The following is a 25,765-nucleotide window of genomic DNA, read 5'->3' on the forward strand; positions in this document are numbered from 1 at the left end:
GGAAATTTCCAGTATCTTAGAATCTTGTTCACAAGGGAATGCTAGATTGATGAGCAGTTGCGTGTTCTGCGGTGCTAATGTGGGAGGTTAGTCTAATGACAAAATCTTGGTTTACCAGTCAGTCTGCATTCCTGTCCTAACCTGTGGTCATTAACTATGGGAAATGATCGAACGAATGAGAGCACAAACACAAGTGGCAGAAATTTAAGTTTCTTTGCATCGAGACTGGACTGACGAACCATGATAGGGTAAGAGGTTCAGCCAACTGAGAGAGCCTCAGTGTAGGATCTCTGTTTCTCTGGATCAAGAAGTACTTTGGGTATATCCTACTTGGCAGAGACCCTGTGGCAGACCCAGGATGTGCTAGAGAGATTATACACTATTTCTCACTTGGCTTGGGAATGCCTGTGAATGGCCCAGGAAGAACTGAAATCTGTAGCTGGGAATAGGGAAGTCAGGCTCCCACCACAATCCCCACCAGGAGAAGCAGATAAATTGAAAAGCCAATTGACAAGCAAATCTCAGCAGTTAGGTATTACTATTTTAAAATTTTAAGTGAGTTGGTAGGTAGGTGTTAGATGTGATATTCAGTGTTAACATTTTGGAGGATTTACATTCTTTATTTAGGTGATAATGTGTTTTAGATCATTGTCTCGCTGCATGATAAAGTTCCTCTTGATTAGTTTGGATGCATTTCTCCATAAATTGGCACACAATGTTTCTGTCGGCTTCTGAGTTCATTCTGCTGCCACCATCATAAGTTACAACATCAATAAAAATGATTGAGCCTGTTCCAGAAGCAGCCATGCAAGCTTAAGACATAGTACAACCTCTGCCATGTTTCACAGATGAGCTTGTATGTTTAGGATCTTGAGCAGATCCCTTCTTTCTCCATACTTTGGCTTTTCTGTCACTTTGGTAGAGGTTAAATCTTTGTTTCATCAGTCCATAAAACTTTCTTCCAGAACTGTCGTGGCTCATCTGTATACTTTTTTTTTGCAAATTCCACTCGGGCTTTCTTATTTTTACTGCTGATGAGTGGTTTGCATCTTGCATATGGCCTCTGTTATTGTTCTTTAAGTCTCCATCAATCAGTGAACTTTGATATTTCCACCCCTGCTCTTTGGAGGTTGTTCATGATGTTGCGGACTGTTGTTTTGGGGTTTTCCCTTACTACTGTCACCATTTGTCTGTCATCTGTTGATGTTGTTTTTCTTGGACGACCAGTTTGATGCTTGTTGCTCAGTACACTGGTGGTTCTTTTCTTCTTTTTCAGAACATTCCAAATTGTGGTACTGGCTATGCCCAATGTTTTTGAAATACTTCTAATTAATTTTGCCTCCTTTCTAAGCTTCAGAATAGCATACTTTTCTCCCATAGACTGTTCTGTGGTGGTCTTGTTGGTCTGCCCATCTTAACTACAAATACAGTTCTTAACAGGTGAAAGCCAAAGCTTAAACCAAGAGTAGATATCCAGGGCTACTTAATATTTAAACAAACAATATTTTATGACACACCTGGGTAACAAGAAACATCTGTTGCTTATCATGTTCCAATACTTTTGCTCAATTTAAAAAACTGGGTGGTTTGATACAAAATGTTCTATGTTGTTTAACATATCCACACTTAATTACCAGGGACTAAAAGCTAAAACTTGATCTCTTTTCTCATATTCATCTTTTATTCTCGCGCATAAATGTCTTCAGTCCACAGCAAAAACAAAATAATTGGCTTTGCTTTTCCAATACTTTTGGAGGGGACTGTAAATATTAGTAAAGTTTCATTGGACTGAAATATGAAGAAATATATTTGAGGTAGAGATTTGTATGTCATTTGTCTAATTTGCATATTAAAATGAATATAATATTGAATGTTGATCACAAATTCAAGAAGGCACTGTATTTTATTAAAAGGAGTATTTGCCATTTTTCCCTTTTACGTTTTTAGTATGTTGATTATTAATTTATAGAGATAAAACATACATGCTGTATCCTGGAAGCACTGAGTGCGAAACAGTAAATAATCACAGGCAGTCCATCACAGGTCCTACTCACACAAACACCCACACTCACATGGCCCAATTTGAAATTGACAGTTAATGTGATATGTTTTTGAGCATGTGGGAGTAAAACTAGAGCACCCAAATACACTACTAGAGCACAAAAACAACACAAATACAGGGTGGATGCACAGATTTGGCACAAACAGTAAATGGACGTGGGATGCAGACCTAGAAGGTTGGATCCATGAGGCAGCAGCAGTAACCGCAACGATGAACCTTTTAGACTTTTATTTTCGTATGATTTTGGAGAGAAAAAGTAGACGGTTTGCAGAAAATTGAATTTAACAAATGTGTGTAAAGACAAGTATTATCACACTGATGCCTTAGTACTGGAATTGCAACTTCAGTACCTTTATGGTATCTTGACAGTAGCATGCTTGCTTGGTTATATGTTTACTACTTCACTAAATCTGTCTGACCCTTATTTTGCAACTCACTGGAAACTAATTTGCTTTGTGTTCCCCACTCTGCTTTCTAGGTATTTGTGTGCTTATGGAAAGGCTGCAAAGTGTACAATACTCCATCAACCAGCCAGAGCTGGCTTCAGAGGCACATGTTGACACACAGTGGAGACAAGCCTTTTAAGGTAATTGATTGAAAATGTTAAAAACTATTCTTTTCACCATTGATTTCATTACCCTTACTGAGTTTACAGATCATGACCACATTTTTCATTTGTTCATATGAGAGTAATCATTTGACATGTATTTTTATGCTTACTTCGTGTTTTCCTGTAAATAAATATATTAACTTTTGACATTGATTGTTGATAAGGTGGAGTTTAGGGTTTTCAATTAGTGACACTGGCACAGATAAATGTAAATAATAGTAGCAATAAATAAGTAAATAATATGATATATAAAAACAAATTAACATCCACACTTACACGTACATAACAGTACATAAAATATTTTAAGTAAATTACAATAAAGGCATACCCATAAAAAAGACATAAAATTTTTAAATTCACATAATTAAAAGGTATAAAAATTTGGATTCACATTTAAATCTCTGACTTATAATATATAATATAAGTTGTTGCTGTTTGCTTTGCATTGTAAGTAAAATAGCTGACAGCAGCTGATAACTATGGAAGTACATTTATTTGGAGATATGGAGGGTGTCATGCTATTCCTGAAAGACAGTGTGAGATTCATGACCCAAAACAACTTGCAAAAGGTTTTAAATGGCAGGCATGTCACATTTAAGGACTACAGTTACTAAAACCTACATGGTTGTTGGAGCCATCACCTTAAGTTATTAGCAGTGCATAAGTGTCTAATTTATTTCCAAGTTTTCATGCTGATTTCTTATTGCATATTGCAAGTATCGGAAGACAAGGTTCATTTTGCCTGCCAGTCCGCCGAACGTCTAGAATAATAGAAGCACTGCATGAAAGTAACCAAAAATATACCATGCAGAAATTGGTTGTGGTTTGCCCCTTTTAAAAATTTTACTCCATTAATTGGATGTCATAGTGATATTAATGAACCCCTGTCAGCTTGGTTTTGGTAGGATGATCCTGAATTTTATTTGCTTTTAGACTATGGATGTTAAATGAGTCAGTAAGTGGACACTGGGCAACTTCATAGAATCAACATACTGGGTTCAAATCCAGTGCTTGAATGTTATCTGTGCGGGCTTGTCTGCCTCATCCTCAGGGATGTACAAGTTAGATTAAAAGGCAGTTTCGAACTGGCCATATCATGAGTGCGGAAATATACAGGATTTGGCCCTGCAATATATTGGTGCCCTGGTGCCCAAAACTGTTTCCTGCCTCGCTACCCATTATTGTCAGGATAGGCTCTGGTTCTTGCAACCCTAAATTTTATTAAGTGGGTTTGAGAAAGTTATGTTGCTTTGGCTAATATTTTTAAAGTTGTTTGAACAATATCAAGCTAAATTACCGTTTTTGTTTTTATGTGTAAAAGGTTTTGCATGCATATATATGTCATTGACAAGTACAACTTGTGATAGAAATAAATTATTTTATTGTGACAAATTTTTTAGAAATTGATTGCAGGGTAAGAAATATCTGTCAAAAATTTTGTTTTTATACGTCTTGGCCTTTTGAGCATACAATTTTTTTGAAAAACATTAAGCTTTACTTTTTACATTGTATTTAAAAAGCTAACAAATGAAACAAGCCATTTTGTGCCAGTTTCAAGCCACTATTTGTTGTTTATTTAGGAAATCTTATGAGTCTATTGTGTATTGATCAGGAAACTTAAATCACATCTGCAACATAATTCTTGAAAGTAATCAAAAATAATTTGGTGCATGCAATCTCTTACCTTCAGTAAAATGATAAAATAGGTTGCATTAGGGGATCAATATCCCCTTTCACAGGCTGATTCCTGAAAGTTTTTTGTAAACTGCAAAGGCATTTGTGAATAAACCAAGTCAAAATCCTGCACAACAATTTTCCTGGTCAGCAAATAGTATAATTCCAAGGAATATCCAACATTAACACATACTTGAGCATGTGAGCAATGACTGAAAAACAGGCTGAAAATAGTGAACAATTAAAAGAACAAACAAGCAGGACAATGGTGGATATGTTTTATTATTTTGGAGGAGTTCAACGGGCTGCAGTGGGATACTATTTTTATCATGCAATTCAGAATAAAAAGCCAGTTGACAACTGTGGACTCAACAGGAAAAGAGGGATTGTCACAGCATCAAGTCAAGGTTTGCACAATCTGACTACTTTTTTTCCTGTACAGATTCAACAATATTTTAATAAAGCTGGCCTCAATATTTTTAATTACTCCTCATTGTTTTAGGCATTTTACATAAAGCCACCAGCCACGTAAGACAGGGCTTGGCATGTTGGCTCTTTAAAGTGGGTATTTTAAAATGTTTTAATAAAAAGATTAGCAGAATTATGCCTGTTATTTTCCATTTGCTTTAATGAGAAAGTCTTAGCATTAAACAAGAGTCAGGGATCTCATGTTTAGGCGTGAATTGGTGTGAATCAATTGCAAAATGAAACATTTAGAGCACTGGAAAAGCATTTAGAAAATGGCTCTGAGTACACTTAGAGACTGAAGAGCAAGCAGTGTGATACAAGAAAAGAGAACAAAACTAAACTATGTTGTCAAGAGTCTGGCTGTAAGTTTTACTAATGAAGACAAATTAGCCCTTTGAAATTACAAAATGGCTTATCATGGAACTAAAGTGCAAAAACATCTGTAAAATACTACAGCTTTGCACAGCTTGCCTGAAGTAATTTGATGCCAAAATTAAAGACCATAAAACAAACAAAGGCAAAGCAAAAATCGTTAATTGTGTAGTGGAAGCTAAGCTTTAGGTAGCATTTGGGAAAGTAAAAATGCAGTAGGGCGGCACGGTGGTGCAGTGGTAGCGCTGCTGTTTCGCAGTTAGGAGACCCGGGTTCGTTTCCCGGGCCCTCCCTACGTGGAGTTTGCATGTTCTCCCCGTGTCTGCGTGGGTTTCCTCCCACAGTCCAAAAACATGCAGGTTAGGTGGATTGGCGATTCTAAATTGGGCTTGGTGTGTGGGTGTGTTTGTGTGGGTCCTGCGGTGGGTTGGCACCCTGCCCGGGATTGGTTCCTACCTTGTGCCCTGTGTTGGCTGGGATTGGCTCCAGCAGACCCCCGTGACCCTGTATTCGGATTCAGCGGGTTAGGAAATGGATGGATGGATGGAAAATGCAGTAGTGTACATCTTTGGATTCTTCCTACTTTGTATTGGCCATCCCATTGTTTTTATTTTTTTTTTTGCCTATACAGTAATTGGCATTGTTGATATCTTGTATGATTTTTTAAAATTTGATTAAATTGTATAAGCTTGTTAAATAAAAACGATTGTAGCACTTAATGAAACATAATGAAAAATACAATTTAGGCTGAACAAAAGGTTTCTGAGCAAGTCTGAGTATAGCTCTTCACTGTTGTTTGAAATGAATATTAATGTGCAAGTAATAAAAAATAGCTCCTTGAATGGTGTTGAAGTATGTAAATCTGAGGGGAGTCTTTATTATATCCTTGTGCCAGAGGTTAAAATGTTCAGTATTCCTTTAAAGATAGAAGCACACATAATTTGCTTTTAAATGTGACAGTAATACAATTTAATCAATAGGCTACTTTTATTGCTACCAGATTCTCAATGAGTTTTTAAGAAACTGTTGATTTCCCTTTCATAGTTAACTCAAGTAGGTACAAGGTTGAAAGGTGTGTATTTCACAAGAATCCCTTTGCATATCCTAAAAGGTCTGTAAGTACCAAAGCTATCCTATAAATATATATGACAGAATATATGTAAATATAATAAATATAAATATTATAAATAATATGGTAATTGTTGGGAAGTGTTAGGGAGTTAGCTGACAACTGTTTTAATAAGATAACAAATAAGAGTTAAAGCAAATGAAATGTCACACAAGGGTGCAAAATGCAACAATGCTGCCAAAGGATAAGTAGAAAGAACCTAGACATGGGGGCAGTCTCCTGGTTCGAAGTGATCCCCCAACTCCCAGCAGCCATTATATATGGCCTGTCCAGAATGGGTGGAGGATTGTAGTGGAGATGGAAATGATGCCGCAGTTCTTCCAGTCCAGTTCCTTCTGGACTGTGGACAGAGATTCTTTAATTTTGGCATCCACCTATCGTTTTGTGGTAGTAGTGCTTACCCTTCCAGAGCCCTGAGGATGACTTAGAAGTGGTTCTGAATAACAATATATACACTATATAAATATTTATATATATGTATCCATATGTGTTGTATGTGTATATATATTTATGTACAGTATATGCATAATAATTAACTCTAAGGTTTAATTACAGTTTATTTATTGCAGATGATAAATACTGAACATGTTATTATATTATTTTGATCAAATATTCTTTACATTACTTATTTAGAGAGCAAAGAAAAAGTAATTTTTTTTTAGGTAATAGTCAGTCTGAGATACTGAATTATTGAGGTTACCAGTAGTTCAGCCTGTTCAACTTGGGTAAATGTTAGACAGATGCCTGCCAGGTTATGAAAATGCAAACATTTAAATGTTATTAATTTTAAAGGCATTAACTTCTACCTTTTAGAGATCTATATTGGAAATGTCCTGCTTGTTGCTTTCTAAGAGAGGAATACAATTTTGGTTGAGTAGTGCATTGAGTAATTGTGACTCTTACAGCTGCCAAAAGTCTGCTGTCAACTAAAAGGTTTTGTAACCATTTTCCTTCACATGCCTTTTGTTCTATATAAATGTTTTCTTGAAAGTTGGCTATTATTTATGGATTCAGCTTTTTGCTATTATTTCACAAGTCTTCATCTTACACACCATTAAATTACAATTTAGACATGGTTTATAAATGCAGTTAAAACAAAGAAAAAGACTGGGACTTTTCCATAAGTTATAATTTCTGCATATATTTTTAAAGCATTTCATACATTTTTTTTGTTAAAATATATAAATGTACAGTATATATAATATATACTTTATGTCCAAAGCAGACTTCTATTAGATGTAAAGATTTTATTAAGCATATAGCTATGTACTCCTGTCCTTCAGCACTTGAACCGGTGCTTTTTACAGTTGTTGTCCTTTTCCCTTCTAGTGTGTGGTGGGTGGGTGTAATGCGAGTTTTGCATCACAAGGTGGTCTTGCCCGGCATGTCCCCACGCATTTCAGCCAGCAGAATTCTTCAAAAGTTTCCAACCCACCAAAGGTCAAGGAGGAATCTCCATCTAAAGCAGGAATGAACAAACGAAGACGTTTAAAAAACAAGCGTAGAAGGTCACTACGTGAGTATTAATATAGATGATTTTTATAGTCCAAAGAATATCTTTTATTAGAGGTGTTATAGTTTACTTGAATTGTTAATGGAATATTTGGGCTGTCAGATGTCATTTAGATCTCAATCAATCAATCAACATTTATTTATATAGCATAATTTCATACAAAAAAATGTAGCTCAAAGTGCTTGATCTGCAGTATTTAAGGGGTTGAATCATGATTATTCAAAATGTATGACGTTTTAATATGATTACATTTTTTCCTAGTATTTAGATCACATTATAACTTTCATTTAAATTTGTTTACTTTGCTAAATTTAAAAAAAAAAGCAAACTAGCAACATAATAACTTTTTGGGTAACGGCATATAAGTGCATTGTAAAATAATTAGTTCCTAACCGTGTGCCCTCTTTTCATTCTGTCTTTGTAGTGCTACTTTGTACTCTTGTTTTACTGCTGTTACCTATTAGTTATTTACTTAAAGAAACCAGAAAAAGCAATTAACCATCTCTTATTTTCTGCTGGGGCATTTACTTTGATGATGATACCTAAGGCATATTTCATGTTCCACAACCATTCAAAAAGTAGGAGTTGCTTTAAGGACTAGTCCTATATTTGACAAGTCAAAAGTTTTTTTATTACTGTCATGGTGTGTGCATTAATTTGCCATAGGAAGTAGTGTCATTAAGTGAAGTGTTTTTCTATAACTTAAATCACAATATACAGTGTGTGTTCTAGTGGCTTTAAAACGGTTACAAATGTAAGAACAAAATACTTTCAAACTTAACCAGATATGTCCACTTTGAAGTTTTATAAGTTCTCAGTTTCAGAAAATATACCTTCCATGTTTCTGAGGTATAATTATTTCAGCAAAAGGAAAATTGAAGTTACATATTTTAGTAAGGAATCTTGGCACTATTTTTTTCTTATTTTAAGGACAGATTTCTGCTCAGTTATCTGTTTGAAAATCGGTTGTGGTTGGTGTTTTCATGTAAATAAGGAAGTAACAACTACAAAACTGTGCACATTGTCTGAAACATTTCAGTCTAGTGGTAAATAGAGTTTGTATAGTATTAGCAATGATAGTGTTGTTTACTAGAAAACTCAGTACTGTGTAGATTTTTGGAAGGATTGGTGTGCTGCTACTTTATAGATCTGGCATCCAGGATTAGAATCTTATGCCTGGTCATTGTATGAATGTATGCTTCAATAGTGTCTATTCAAACTTCATATCCATGGCTTCCCTAAAGCTGCAAGAGAAGCCATTGTGAAAGTAAATCCTTAATTTTTTGCAAATTGTGCTCGCCATTCTCAGGAAATCTTGCTAACTGTGCTTTTTCCTACATCTTTCCAGAAAAAACTTCCTCTAAAAATTGTTCAGAATGTGGAGCTTACATTTGACTTTAACATTTTAATAACTTTAACATTGACAGTGTTATTGTTCTGGGTTAAGTTTTTGTTGTGGAAAATATTTGACTAGAATCGAGATCCAAGTAAAATTCTCTACTATGAATTTTATCAGACAGGCTATCCTTCCCTAGTCACACCCTTACAGTTCTCTTCAGTATTCATCACACAGATGTTTATGTAACAGTCATAATTGCCTGTCACACTTATTGAAATAATCAGAATTTGAGTATTCTTCGAATAAAATTGCACATTTAAATGCAAATTGCTTATTGACATCAGTTTAAGCTTTGTTTGTCTCTAGTTTGTTAGTTTAGATAATAATAAAGCATATTTGAAAGTTAAGACAGTTTAATTACATATTACTGCTGTAATATAGTAGTGCTTCACAGACTCTGCATAAGGTAAAGTAAAGCAATACGTACTGCCTACCCCCTCCTTTTTTTCTGTCTCAGTATTTTGGGTGAACAAATGAGAAGCCTATTTAATGTTGTTCTCACAAGGAATGGTTCCACAATTAAATTTGTTGTTTAAATGTATTGTTTAAGTGTATGTATGAGAATCAGTGTCAGTGCTGTGCGGTGAAGTATCGTATAGCAAGAGATGGTGATATACAGTGCCTTTCTAGTCAGTCTCTTGGCCAATTCTCTAATTTTACTGATTAAGAAATCCTTCTCTGAACTTTTGTGTTCTGATATTTTTATTTCAAAGAAGTGAATCTCAAAATTAGTTGTTAATGTTAATTAGTTGTTTTTTGTTTCATAGTACAAAAATCTTATTATGTAAGTATTCTATTCCCCACAGTTTAATATTCTGTACATCCACTCTATTGAAACAGTAACAACTTTATGTCTTTTGTGGAACGTATGTTCTAGCTTTGCAGATATTTTGAGAGTGATCATAAACCACTCTTCAAGGCATGTTTGCTGACACTTGGACGCTACATCTTTTAGTAGTTCCATGGATTCTCAAGTGAATTGAGATTGTAGGAAATTTGCCGTTTTGTTGTTGAGTGAATTCTAGCTTATTTAAACCTTGTGTTTGTGACCATTGTCCAACTAAAAGATGAACTTTGCCTAAACTCCAGTGTTCTTAGCAAAATGAAACAGATGCTTTTCCAGTGTTAGCTTCTTTTTACCACCACCCATTTTTCATATTGTTTTAACTAGATGCCCAAATTATACTGATGAATTACAGTCTCACAGCATAATGCTAAAATATGGTGTTTGTTTGAGGTGTGATATTTTTTACATTTGTGTCATACAGTATGCATCTCTTTCATTTTTGCCCAATAGGCCTTTGACTCCAGGCCTTTTCTGTGTACTGAAATGGGTTACTCTAATTCATTTGGGCAAACTCCAAACTACTGTTTCAGTAACAGCTTCTTTTATTACACATTCCCATATAAGCAAGTCTTATGCAGAGTTTTTAATATGGTTGACTGCTGCACATTTATTCCAGTTTTAGTTACTAAACTCTGCAGTTCCTTGAAACATGATAGTAGGCTTCATGTAAAGGTCTCATTCTTATGGTAAATGATGCAGACCTACAGTCTGCAGAGTACATCTCGCAACACAGCATTCTTTATAAACTAATTTTTAGCAAACTGTGTACTGAAGAGGATTTCCACCACAAAGTTTAATATGTAGGCCAATATCACCATTGCCATCATATTGTCACTTCATCTCCAGCCATCACCTTTATTTTTCTGCTCTCAAGTTCAGACATTTTCCGTTCATTATAGTGTAATTTTACGCTGCAGTATCTTTCATTACTCTGTAATCCTCTTTAATAAAACCCTTGTGTGCGTCCAGTGTCCGTGTGTGTGTCTTCTGGTGAAGTGCGCATGCGCGGGGCCACACAGCACGTGTTCAGTCTCTTCCTGTGCATTCCCTGTGCAGAGAGAGAGAGACAGATACACGCACGCACGCACGCACGCACACACACGTGAACACACACAGGCGCACGCGCCGCACGCACGCACACACACACACACACACACACACACACACGCACACACACACACACACACACACACACACACTCGCACGAGTCACACACTCACACACACAGACAGACAGACAGACACAGAGGCGTGCGCTTAAGAGACACACACGCAGGCGCGCGCGTGCATTGTTGCAATGTTACTTTTCTTGGTTGTTTATTAAATTACAGATTTTTCAAATGTTCATTTTTTCCCCTGTGCTTAAAACTCATTAAAAAAAGAGTTTTTAGCGAGTGGGTCATAAGGCTATAGCTCAAATTCTTGCAGTGTTAGTTTTCTCTGTTCAAGGTTTTCTTAGTGTTATTCAATGTTTTTACATTTAGTTTACTATTACGCTATGCTTTCTATGTTATAGTTAACTATATTTGTGCTTAAAAACTTAAAAAAATATATATTTACATACAGTTCATACGGTCTGGAACGGATTAATTGTATTTACATACAATCCTATGGGGGAAATTACTTCGGTTCACAGAGTTTTGGAACGAATTATAGTCGTGAACCGAGGTTCCACTGTATTACTGTCAGACAAAATTACAGGCATTTCACGGAAATACAAACCAGTATTACTGAGAGAGAAAATTAAAGGCACACAATACAGTGACACATATTACAGCCACATACAAGGTCCCTTGCCATTTAATATAGACTGTTCATACAAATGTTTATGCACTACTATTCTAGCGCCCGTTATTTTAACAGGCTTAATGTCTAGTCAGAATATAAAAGCTCCCATGGTCACATCTAAATACTTTTTTCGTTATCACCTTCATTACTATGCTGATTAGCCACATACTTGAAAAAAAATCCTCACCTTCTCACCACAACCATTTAATCTGATATTAACCTATGGGAGTAACAATAGTTTATTTTTGTGTGTGTTGTCTTTCATATATTCTGTAACAGCTAGTAATTGAAAAGGAAAAAAAAATATTCTGTTAATTGCTCAGTAATCAAAGGGTGATAGGTAGTCAATTCATGTGTTGGGCAGCACGGTGGCACAGTGGTAGTGCTGCTGCCTCGCAGTTAGGAGACCTGGGTTCGCTTCCCGGGTCCTCCCAGCGTGGAGTTTGCATGTTCTCCCCGTGTCTGCGTGGGTTTCCTCCCACCATCCAAAGACATGCAGGTTAGCTGGATTGGCGAATCTAAATTGTCCCTAATGTGTGCTTGGTTTTTAGGTGTGGGTGTGTGTGTCCTGCGGTGGGTTAGCACCCTGCCTCGGATTGGTTCCTTTGTTGGCTGGGATTGGCTCCAGCAGACCTCCATGACCCTGTGTTCGGATTCAACGGGTTGGAAAATGGTTGGATGGATGTTATTATAGTGCAATGGTTTGCACTACAGCTAAAGAATTCAGCATCCTGTGTTCAAATATGTGTGAATTTTGCCTTTTTTGCCATGTCTCAGTTTTTAATCCTGGTTCTTCAGTTTCCTTCCAGTATCCCAAATTCATAGGCTATATGATGATTGCCATTTGACAAAGTATATGCATGCATAAGAGGTTCTTGCATTGACTGGTAGCCCGGCCAGAGTGGCTTCCACCTGATGCTGATACAATACACTCTGTTCTCCAATGACTCTGAATTGGATTAAGACGTTTTGACAGTATTAGTTAGTTTACAATTCCACTGATATAAAATTTAGTCAAAATAAAAAATATTAAATATAATCTGATTAAATAGTGGTCACATGAAGTACAGCATTAATTGTGTTTAATGTGTTTGTAAATTCTTCATACTTTATATAGTAGGTAACATATTGGGTATTCATAACAGTAGGTGCAGTGGGCTACTGTTTGGTTTTAGCAAAATTGTTTTACATTTGCCATATTTTATTCAAGTTATATGACAAAATCAATATACAAATTCCATAAGTGCTGTATTTCATTAGTGTTAATAAGTTTACTTGCATGTCTCCCACAAAATGGTGACAGCTAAGAAATACTTAAAGAAAGCTAGTGAAACATGGGTATGTTTTATATACTGCAATAAAAGCTATTTCCAAATGCTAATTGCAGTTTAACAAAAATGAATAATTTTGCTGCAAATTTTTTGTAGTGTTTCATAGATTTCAAAAATGACTTTCCTCTTTTGGTGAGAGAGTAGATTTAATACAACAATTTCAATAGAAAAAGATGTGAGAAAATAGCAATCATTTTTTTTATTAGGTACAGTGATCCCTCACTATATCACGCTTCGACTTTCGCGGCTTCACTCTATCTCGATTTTTTTCTCATACACGCTTACGTCACTACGCATGCGCTTTCTGAGAACTTTTATCTAAGCCCTACGATGGCTCCTAAACGTGCTGCTTTTTTTAAGCCTTCTGACAATAAAACTAAGTGCCGGAGGAAGATGCTTACTATCCAGGAGAAGGTGAAACTCTTGGATATGATTAAAGATGGCAATACCCTACAAAAGCCTCCTCACGCATATGAAAAGACAGTGCCAGCAACTGCCTATCAAGATGTTCTTCAGCCGCGCAACCTGACACCCACTGCCTACTCCTAGTACTTCTTCACTGAAGACAACAACGCACCTGCTGAAGATACTGCACCACCTCTGAAGACTCTCCTACTGAGGTGTGCCTTCATAGGTTAGTGGTTGTGTGCAATTAAATATACAGTACAGTAATCTACTATATAAAAGCGTTCGGGATTGTCCTCCTATTACAGACTTACTAATTGCTTCTTGAGGTACGAAGCGATGCAATGTGAGCAGAGTTCTGGTGCTGTCACCGTTCCCTTGCTTTTGTGCGCGATGCGCTGGAAAAATAGACAAAATTATGTCTCTGGAAATAATTAATGTTGATAGAGTACAAACGCCTCACCGCGTAGTAAATATCAGGGGAGATGGTGCTTGCGTATTCTCATCTATAGCTTATTTAGTGCATGAAACTCCATCTTTAATGGTACAGATTCGGGCTGACATTGTACGACTTTGGACAGGCACTTGAGGGGATAAAAAAAAACTTAGGTTTTCGAGAGATGTTATGAATGGGCACTTTGATGTTCTCATTCCCTACACTTACATGCCTGATGTACACATGGAGCACACAAAAATTGAGGATAAAAGTCGATACGAAACGACGCGATGCGAGCAGAGTTCTAGTGCTCTCATCGTTCCCTTGCTTTTGTGCGTGATGCGCTGAAAAAATAGACAAAATTATGTCTCTGGAAATAATTAATGTTGATGGAGTACAAACGCCTCACCGCGTAGTAAATATCAGGGGAGATGGTGCTTGCTTATTTTCACCTATAGCGTATTTAGTGCATGAAACTCCGTCTTTAGCGGTACAGATTCGGGCTGACATTGTACGACTTTGGACAGGCACTTGAGGGGATAAAAAAAAAGTAGGTTTTCGGGAGATGTTATGAATGGGCACTTTGATGTTCTCATTCTCTACACTTTCATGCCTGATGTACACAACAAAAATTGAGGATAAAAGTCGGTCACCTTAAAAGGCGAGTGCGCCTAGTAATATGATATTTGTAACGTCTAATATGTCTTATTTTCTCTTATTTTGTCTAACATATTGGGTAATACAAGTGTAATGGTGACTAAAGGGTGTTATTTCATGTCTAGAGGGCTCTAATAATGTTAAAAAACGTATTTAGAAGGTCGTAAACAGGTTTTCTATAGTCTAACTGCAAAAATATTCGTTTTACAAATAAAGAATCCTACTTCGCGAAAATTCATTTATCACGGTAGAGTCTGGAACGGATTAACCGTGATAAACGAGGGTTCACTGTAAACATCACTTTTAATTTCTTTAATTTCTTAACTGTGTTGTTTTGTTCAGGCCTCCCTCCACTATGAACACAAAAATGATGGATATGTTAATATTGACACAATTATTTTCAAACATGGATACAAAAGATTTATTGTAATTTAAAAATCATTTAATTTCATAAATAAAAACAAAGAAAAGATGAGTATAGGCTATACAATATATACAACACAAAAGTTAGTTTTAAAATTATGGCCTAATAATATTGTAGTTTTATTAAAAAATAAACTCCTCTTGAAATTTTCTGCCACAATAGAAGCATATTATAACCTTTATTTTAAGAATAAATCGTCACGACAAAAGAGTACACCTAACTCAATGGCATAAAGCTTAAATGGAAAGTTTACCTAGTATCTCCATGTTGTATTTTGATTTTTCTTTAGTCATATGCAATAAGGCACCAGATTGTCTTTTTAATAAATAATATAGTTTGTATGTTGCTTTTTAATGATGATTATGTTGCTTGATTTGTTTATAATGCTAATGATTGCATTAGTAGCTGTATTTATTTTTTTTTACGCAAGACAATCTGGAATTAGAATGTGGAACACAGTTGCAGAAATTGCAACGTATCTGCTATAAGCTATTTTCTCTGGCTCTTTTTGTGGACCTGGTTTATTCCTGTGACAATTTTGCTTGCATTTATTCAATACCTTTCATACATTCACCTAACCTGCTGCATTCTATTCTATACAGATCTTTTTTTTTTTTCATTCTGATTTCTTGGCAGTTATTTTGTTTCACACAATTTGAAACCATACGGGATATACCACACAACCTACTTAGGAAAATTTTGTTAGTCATTGAAGACTGTAAAAAGACGGTGAGGGTCTTTCTGAATTTTAAAATAATGTGTTTAATCCCGAATGTATGTGTTCTGCATGAATGTCAAAAAAATAAATATCTTCATTTCTAGTTCAGTTCAGCCGTTTCTAATGTTTGGGAAAATTTGACTGTATTTTCACAAAACCTACAAAATATTCATTTTTTAAATTTAATTAAATTGCATCATTTTTCGTACATCTTTGTCTTGTAAATGACAGTTTTATAACTCTCTTATTATCCTCTTCACTTTACAGCAAGGCCACATGACTTCTTTGATGCTCAGATAATGGATGCAATTCGGCACCGAGCCATTTGCCTAAACTTGGCAACACACATTGAGAGTTTAGGCAATGGCCATAGTGTTGTTTTCCACAGCACGGTAAGTCAGTATTTCCTTTACTTGCAGTTATGTGCTTTGAAAAGAGCCAAAAATAGACGTTGTTGTCTGCTGTGAAGTTTAGAATACATATAGATGATCAACTAAAGGTTTCTTATGTTTTTACAGTCCCTGTCCAATATGTATAAATTGTTGGGGCCAGCCCACATCAGTTTATCATCTACAGTACGTGTTTTTCTGTGTATTTGTTTTTTGTTCTAAATTTCATGTGATACTACAATAAATGCAATGAAACTTTTAAATCCTTATGTGCAATTTAATAATTAATATGAATATCTTTATTGTCATTGCACATTCCTTGTACAATGAAATTTGCAGTCTCTAGGATGCACTTGTATGTAGTCATCCAAAAAATTCATCACAATTTACACCACAATAAATTTACACAAGATATAAGTTAAATGTTTATACTAAGACTTGCTTATAAGACATACAATCCCAAGCTGAGCAGTTTGGTGATGGCTCTATGAAAAACTGTTTTTGATCTTTTTAGTGCAGGACTTTAGAGTCCTATAGTATTTACCTGATGGTAGTAAGGAAAGAGGTGATGGCGGGGTGAGTTGTATCCCTCCAGATGTTTTTAGCTTTGCGGAGGCAGCAAGTCTTGAAGATATCCTCTACTGAGGGCAGAGGAAGTTCAATCATCTTTTAAGCTGTATTAATGACTAACTGTAATGCTCTTCTTTCACCTGCCATGCTAAAACGTGTATGGTAAAAACTCTTTCAGTTTTATCCCCAGGTTGGATAAAAAAATGAATTTCCTGTTTTTCTTCTTTCCAGGTTACAGTTTTATTGCTGGCTGATTGAAAGATTTAACTGATATTTTTCTACTATTGCATTAACCTTTTTTTCTGTCTTTACATACTATTGTTACTTTCATTACAGCAACACTAGTTTATGTAAGCTAAATGTCCAATTTTGGCTGTTTGTGCCTATTGCGGTATTTGCCTTTGTAGAGAATTACCAGTTTAAAAGTGCTTCGTCCAATTACCAGGCAGCCTTTCCAAACAGAGGTGAAAGTCATATAACCAATTCTTTTGCCTATTTTGTCAAATGCAGAAAAAGTATTTATTGGTAAATACAGATATTTTTTATAATGAAAAAGGTTTGCTATAAATAAAGACAATTTTTAGCTCTTTTATACTTTTGTAAAATACAGAATGTTTTATTTACTATTTTATTAATAGATTAAGGAATTTATGAAGCTAAAGGCTATTGGAAAATAATTAAATAAAATATTTAATACATTTTTACAGCTGTTTTCTCTATATAACCTTTGCCTGTCTAATATAAAATAACACAATCAACAGGAATTAGAAACATGGAAATTGGAATATAATCAGAACAAAGCTTCTTTTTTTATTCGTTTCTTTTTGTTGTTCTGAAACTGGTAGTATGGGTATATTACATAGTTCCTTTTATGACAGAATGCTGTATACTATTTTGAGCAAAAATGTTTATTAGCACAATAGTAGAGATTGACTGACTCTCAATAGTAAAAAAAAAAATTTAAAAATGAAAAATTTATTTAAAAAGCAGTACTAATGATCATGATGTGGTGCATAAAACAGAAAGTTGACAGAAAGCAGGCTCTGTCAGTTAAAGAAAGGCACATACAGTCATTTTTAAATAAAAATGGTCAGCATTCAACAATGTAAAGTTTGGTATATTATGTGTATTTTTATTTGCAATAAAAATTGGACTGGTTTAAAATAATTATCATAGCTTTTATTTTCACATCTATTAGTATAATTCATATAATCTGAAATTAAAATCAATTTAACACCAGACATACCAAATGCAATATTCTGAAAGCATATTATACTAGGACAAACAGAATCTATAAAATCTGTTATGTTTGTCTGTTTTGGTGTTACATTATGTAAGGAAGATTTTTGAAATGGGTCTAACTTTAAGCAGCACAGAAAATCCCTTCAAATGTCTGGCCAAGCAAGTATCAAATTAACTTGTTTCTCTATTTAAATTTTTTAACAGATTAAATGTTAGCAGTACAGTTAAATTTAGCAAAACAAAATCTATTGCACAGTATAAAACATTAAAATAACATATATATATTTTTAAATTTTTATTGAATTTATTAAAAGCATATAACATTACATACAATCAAGTCAAACTTAACAAAACTAAAATAAAATAAAATCAACCCCCACCCATGACAAAGAGAGGAAAGCCAACAACCAGAGCAAAACTGTTAAGAGTAGTAAAAAGAAAAAGGTGTCCTTTCCCCCAGTATAAATGCTTATTCTAAAATGTTATTGATTAGGACCTGCCAGGTTTTAAAATAGTTTTGAACAGATCCTCTAAATGAGAATTTGATTTTTTCATATTTCAAATAGTATATAACATCAGTTACCCCCTGACTTAAAAGAGGTGGGTTAGGATTCTTCCAGTTGAGCAAGATAAGTCTACTTGCTAATAGTGAAGTAGAGGTAATTACAGTTTGTTTGTCCTTCTCCACTTTAAGCCTATCTGGGAGTACACCAAACACAGCTGTTAGTGGATTAGGAGTGATTGTGAAGCCAAGGCTGTCTGATAGGCATTTAAAAATGTTCATGCAAAATGATGTTAATTTGGTACATGCCCAAAGCATGTGGCCCAGTGAAGCTGGGGCTCAATTGCAACATTCACAGGTTGGATCTAGCCCTTAAAACATCTTGGACAATTTCAAATGAGATAGATGTGCTCGATAAAAGATTTTAAGTTGAATAGCTGAATGTTTTGCACATATGGAGCTAGAGTGAATTCTGTGTGTGGCTGGCTTCCACTCTGTTTCTGAAATCTTGAGTAAGAGATCCTTTTCCCACTGTACTCTAGGATTTTTAAAAGGAAGAGACTTTAAGATGTTTTTGCATCCGGAAAGTATTCACAGCGCATCACTTTTTCCACATTTTGTTATGTTACAGCCTTATTCCAAAATGGATTAAATTCATTTTTTTCCTCAGAATTCTACACACAACACCCCATAATGACAACGTGAAAAAGGTTTACTTGAGGTTTTTGCAAATTTATTAAAAACAAAAAACCTTTGGCAGCAATTACAGCCTCAAGTCTTTTTGAATATGATGCCACAAGCTTGGCACACCTATCCTCGGCCAGTTTCGCCTATTCCTCTTTGCAGCACCTCTCAAGCTCCATCAGGTTGAATGGAAAGCGTCGGTGAACAGCCATTTTAAGATCTCTCCAGAGATGTTCAATCGGATTCAAGTCTGGGCTCTGGCTGGGCCACTCAAGGACATTCACAGAGTTGTCCTGAAGCCACTCCTTTGATATCTTGGCTGTGTACTTAGGGTCGTTGTCCTGCTGAAAGAGGAACTGTCGCCCCAGTCTGAGGTCAAGAGCGCTCTGGAGCAAGTTTTCATCCAGGATGTCTCTGTACATTGCTGCAGACTTCTTTCCCTTTATCCTGACTAGTCTCCCAGTTCCTGCTGCTGAAAAACATCCCCACAGCATGATGCTGCCACCACCATGCTTCACTGTAGGGATGGTACTGGCCTGGTGATGAGCGGTGCCTGGTTTCCTCCAAATGTGACGCTTGGCATTCACACCAAAGAGTTCAATCTTTTTCTCATTAGACCAGTGAATTTTGTTTCTCATGGTCTGAGAGTCCTTCAGGTGCCTTTTGGCAAACTCCAGGCGGGCTGCCATGTGCCTTTTACTAAGGAGTGGCTTCTGTCTGGCCACTCTACCATACAGGCCTGATTGGTGGATTGCTGCAGAGATGGTTGTCCTTCTGGAAGGTTCTCCTCTCTCCTCAGAGGACCTCTGGAGCTCTGACAGAGTGACCATCGGGTTCTTGGTCACCTCCCTGACTAAGGCGCGTCTCCCCTGATCGCTCAGTTTAGATGGCCGGCCAGCTCTAGGAAGAGTCCTGGTGGTTTCGAACTTCTTCCACTTACGGATGATGGAGGCCACTGTGCTCATTGGGACCTTCAAAGCAGCAGAATTTTTTCTGTAACCTTCCCCAGATTTATGCCTCGAGACAATCCTGTCTCGAAGGTCTACAGACAATTCCTTTGACTTCATGCTTGGTTTGTGCTCTGACATGAACTGTCAACTATGGGACCTTATATAGACAGGTGTATGTCTTTGCAAATCGTGTCCAATCATCTGAATTTACCACAGGTGGACTCCAATTAAGCTGCAGAAACATCTCAAGGATGATCAGGGGAAACAGGATGCACCTGAGCTCAATTTTGAGCTTCATGGCAAAGGCTGCGAATGTTTATGTACATGTGCTTTCTCAATTTTTTTATTTTTAATAAATTTGAAAAAACCTCAAGTAAACTTTTTTCACATTGTGATTATGGGGTGTTTTGTGTAGAATTCTGAGGAAGAAAATGAATTTAATCCATTTTGGAATAAGGCTGTAACATAAAAAAATGTGGAAAAAGTGATGCGCTGTGAATACTTTCTGCATGCACTGTATATGTTATAGAAATGCTGTGTGAGTCCCCAAGACTGATCAATATCTCTTGTGGAGTAGAAATAGGTGAGAGGTAAGGAAAACTGGATAAATTTCATTTAGCAAAGTTTCTAATTTGGAGATAGTGGAAAAATTGTGTTGATGGGAGATTAAATTTGGAGGAAGAGAGTAAGGGCAGAGCCAAGGATCAAATTGTGGCAGTTGAAAAAGGAAGACTGCAAGGTGAAGTTTAGGGAGGAGGTAAGGCAGGCACCCTGTGACAGTGAAGAAATACCAGACAGTTGGGCAACTACAGCAGATGTAGTAAGGTGACAGTAAGAAGGGTGCTTGGCGTGACATCTGGACAGAGGAAGGAGGAAAAGGAAATCTGGTTGTGGAATGGGGAAGTACAGGAGGGTATACAGAGAAAGAGGATGGCGAAGAAGAAGTGGGATAGTCAGAGAGATGTAGAAAGTAGACAAGAGTACAAGGAGATAAGGCGCAAGGTGAAGAGAGAGTTGGCGAAGGCTAAAGAAAAGGCATATGATGAGTTGTATGAGAGTCTGGACACTAAGGAGGGAGAAAAGGACCTGTACCGATTGGTTAGACTGAGGGACTGAGCTGGTAAAGATGTGCAGCAGGTTAGGGTGATAAAGGATAAAGATGGAAACGTACTCACAAGGCCCTTGGTCCAGATGACATACCTGTGGAAGCATGGAGGAGTTTAGAAGAGATGGCAGTGGAGTTTTTAACCAGATTGTTTAATGGGATCTTGGAACGTGAGAAGATGTCTGAGGAGTGGAGAAGAAGAGTACTGGTGCCAATATTTAAGAATAAGGGGGATGTGCAGAACTGTAGTAACTACAGAGGGATAAAATTGATGAGCCCAGCATGAAGGTATGGGAAAGAGTAGTGGAAGCTAGGTTAAGAAGAGAGGTGAAGTGAGGTGATGATTAGTGAGCAGCAGTTTGGTTTCATGCCAAGAAAGAGCACCACAGATGTGATGTTTTTTTCTAAAGATGTTGATAGAGAAGTATAGAGAAGGCCAGAAGAAGTTGCATTGCGTCTTTGTGGACCTGGAGAAAGCATATGACAGGGTGCCTTGAGAGGAGCTCTGGTATATTATGAGGAAATCGGGAGTGGCAGAGAAGTACATAAGGGTTGTACAGGATATGTACGAGGGAAGTTTGACAGTGGTGATGTCTGCGGTAGGAGTGACGGATGGATTCAAGGTGGAGGTGGGATTACATCAGGGATTGGCTCTCAGCCCTTTCTTATTTGCAATGGTGATGGACTGGTTGGCAGACAAAATTAGACAGGAGTCCCCATGGGCTATGTTGTTTGCTGATGACATTGTGATCTGTAGCGATAGTAGGGAGCAGGTTGAGAAGACCCTGGAGAGGTGGACATATGTTCTGAAGAGGAGAGGAATGAAGGTCAGTAGGAACAAGACAGAATACATGTGTGTAAATGAGAGGGAGATCAGTGGAATGGTGAGGCTGCAAGGTAGAGTTGACGAAGGTGAATGATTTTTACTCTTTTAGGGCGGATGTCGACTTTTGTCGACAGGAGGGGTTGAGGGAGCATGTCGACTAAAGTCGACATCCAGGGATAGAGGGCGATAATCAGCTGTTAATGGCGACAAATCTCACTGTCACGTCACAGACATTCCCTCTGTGCTTGGAGAAATGCTAGACTCGTTGACTCGGCAACTAATCCTTGCATGTGCGTCAGTTGTGAAATGTAAACAATGGCAAAATGGCATCCACATGTGATGAGGGATTGAAGCGAGTGCAGAAAAGAAAACACTCGGCAGACAATGTTTTGCGCATTATCGCGGAGTCGGACTGATTTTTCAGAATCGGATTTTATTGACAGTGATCAGGAGATCGAGCAAGAGTGTGAGAAGCCGGCATCAGCTGATCAAACACCAGCCGATGCATCTACGGCAAGGTTCGTGTGGGATAAATACACAGACATTGATCCGTTGAGAGCCGATCTGGCTACTGGACTTCACAAGACGGCATGGCTTGCTGTTGGACACGACAGATCACCAGCTGCTGTACTTCAGGCTGCTCTCTCCTGATGCTGCTTTTCAGCTACTGCCAGACGGGACAAACAGGTAGGCAGAGAAATATTTTGAATTGCGGGCTGCGTTTGCATCACATTCTCGTTTTTCAAAGTGTAAACCCACAACAAAAGACGAGATGAAGCGTGCTGTGGTATTACAAATAGAGATGGGACAGAACTGGTGATATAACTTCAGGGAGCATTGGTCCAAACGTGCTTTGTCCCCTGGTGGCTTTGGACAGGTTATGCAGCATGGTGATAGGTACGTGCTGCTGCAAAGTTTTATTCACTTCTGTAATAAACAGAAGCAAATCCCATGGGGTGAGCCAGGCTATAATGCCATGCATAAAGTTCATAAAGTTTCAGAAGGTGAAAAGGGGTGACAATACGGTTTTTATGCGGGCAGAAAACTTGGTGGCAGTGGAATGGCACGATGGCAAAAGGGTGACTTGTCTCTCTACAGTACACAATAACAATGCAGTAATCCTCCTCGATCGCGGGGGTTGCGTTCCAGAACCCCGCGATAGATGAAAATCTGCGAAGTAGAAACCATATGTTTGTATTGTTATTTTTATATATTTTAAGCCCTTATAAACTCTCCCACACTGTTAACATTATTAGAGCCCTCTAGACATGAAATAACACCCTTTAGTCAAAGTTTAAACTGTGCTCCGTGACAAGACAGAGATGACAGTTCTTTCTCACAATTAAAAGAATGCAAACATATCTTTTCTTCAAAGGAGTGTCTGCATCAGGAGAAGAGAATTTAAGAGAGAGCGCGAGGGCTCGCAAAGAAAAGCAAACAATCAATACGTGTCCTTTTAAGTTTGCCGAAGCACCGCAATAAAGTGGCATTTTTCAGAGGAGCGTCAGTATCTTCTAATCAAACAGCCTCTGTGCAAACAGCCCCTCTGCTCACATCTCCTCCGTCAGGCTCAGAGAACGTCAGAGAGAGAGCGAGATTAAAGCAAACAATCAAAAAATCAATAAGTGTGCTTTTAAATATGCGAGCACATAATAAAGCCTCATTTTTTAGAGGAGCGTCAGTATCTTTTAAGCAAACAGCTTCTGTGCAAACCGCACCTCTGCTCACACCCCCTCCGTCAGGTGCAGAGAATGTCAGAGAGGGTGAGAGAGAGGCAGAGACAAGCAAACAATCAAGCAGTCAAAAGAATAATCAAGCATAATCTTATAGCATTGAGGAGTTTTAGTTAATATGTAATACATGCTCTGATTGGGTAGCTTCTAAGCCATCTGCCAATAGCGTCCCTTGTATGAAATCAACTGGGCAAACAAACTGAGGAAGCATGTACCATAATTAAAGACGCAGTGTCCGCAGAAATCCGCGAACCAGCGAAAAATCCGTGATATATATTTAGATATGCTTACATTTACAATCTGCGATAGAGTGAAGCCGGGAAAGTCGAAGCGTGATATAGCGAGGGATTACTGTATATGTGAGAGAGTGCAGCAACAGACAATTGAAAAGTAGGCACCAAAGCAACATGTATTGTAAGCAGTGCAATGTGGCAATGACTGAAATTGGCTGCTTTGAGCGAGATCAGACTTTGCAGGACTATGCTGTGTAAAATGTATGTGATATGTATGTAAAATCATAGAGTATGCAGGCTCATACAACATGCCATACAGTAACATTTGTCAAAGTAAATATTTTTTGTTGATTTGATATGTAAAACAATTGCTTTGTGTTCTTTTTTTAAAAAATGTTAGTTTTTGGAAAAATATTCAGCCCTGGGAGATAAGAAACAAAAAAAAATTAGCCCTAAAAGAGTTAAATACTTGGGATCAACAGTACATAGAAATGGGGATTGTGGAAGAAAGGTGAAAAAGAGAGTGCAGGCAGGGTGGAATGGATGGAGAAGAGTGCCAGGAGTAATTTGTGACAGATGGGTATCAGCAAGAGTGAAAGGGAAGGTCTACAGGAAGGTAGTGAGACCAGCATTGGCTCAAATCAAAGGTGATGAAAAAATAACAAAAGAAAAAACAATCGAAACAATTCTACATCTTTCTCTTTCTCACAAAAAAAAAAAAAAATCAAGAGGACACAAACAACTACTAAAATCAAAAGTGAATAAGTGTCAATGTAAAGTAAAACTCGGTGGAAAAAACACATACCCCTCCAACGTCAGGGAGCTTCCTGAAGTTACTTTCATTTTCATTCTGTGGCTTATGTGCCTCTTTTTACCAACTACCTACCTTGCCACGACACCTTTGGACTTCTTCAAACATACTTCCCTGGCAAGGCACAAAGCACCACTGGAAAATTGGTATGCCGGCGGTCAAGTTACCAAATTGAGGACAGGCCGCCTCATTCGAACTGAGCCACCAGCAGGACCTCCTCGTTCGGAATGCCTCCATACCACTACCACAGCCATTTCTCCTGGAGCCTCCATACCTGTTATGCAGTAAAGTGCACTTCTAATAAAAGAAAAGAAAAAAGGTATAGTTTGTTGTATTTGCTTTGCAAAACCTTCTTGTGATACAAACAAATCAAGTTCACAGGGTCCTCTCACTTGAAACAAACTGTTTATGTAACTCTTTGGCAATGTTCTTGCTGCTCAGTCTTCACACTTCTTGTAGCTTAACTTATGTGTTTTCTTTTGTCTTTATACTTACCCAAACTCCTGTTGGTGGTTGGGTGGAGGAGTATTTATTGTATATAATTATCATTTAAGGATTGGTTTGATGTGGAGTGCTTGGCAGTTGCATTGATAGAACAGTGTGTTAAGTTTTGTCTTTTGTAACAAGAATGACCAAGAGACATTGGGAAGGTTTGGGGCAGCCACCCATATGATATTTACTGGCTGCAAAATCTGTTCAAAAGCAAAGACATGTTCACACAATGGAGTCCAAAGCAGAACGGAGTATCCTCTTAAGATGGTGGCTTTTTAAACCCCTGCGGGGAAGGTGATGTCATCAGAACCGGAAATGATGTTGTTGGCTGCCCCAGAACAGGGCAGGATTTCCAGAGAAGGGTGGGCAAGGAATTAAAAGAGAGAATTAGTGCAC

The 25,765-nt window shown here is 37.3% G+C and overlaps 1 protein-coding gene across 2 annotated transcripts in view; it reads left to right on the top strand.

Annotated features, from left to right (window-relative positions):
* The window catches only part of aebp2 (AE binding protein 2), a 93,517-nt gene that overhangs the window by 27,355 nt on the left and 40,397 nt on the right, over positions 1-25,765 (top strand). For both annotated transcript variants that reach the window (XM_039769761.1, XM_039769762.1), the window contains exons 3-5: positions 2,541-2,648; positions 7,645-7,831; positions 16,100-16,224. In XM_039769761.1, coding sequence (XP_039625695.1) covers positions 2,541-2,648; positions 7,645-7,831; positions 16,100-16,224 — 420 coding nt within the window. The remainder of the gene's footprint in view (positions 1-2,540; positions 2,649-7,644; positions 7,832-16,099; positions 16,225-25,765) is intronic.

This window comes from Polypterus senegalus, chromosome 11 (assembly GCF_016835505.1).
Source record: "Polypterus senegalus isolate Bchr_013 chromosome 11, ASM1683550v1, whole genome shotgun sequence".
NCBI classification, from domain to species: Eukaryota; Metazoa; Chordata; class Cladistia; order Polypteriformes; family Polypteridae; genus Polypterus; species Polypterus senegalus.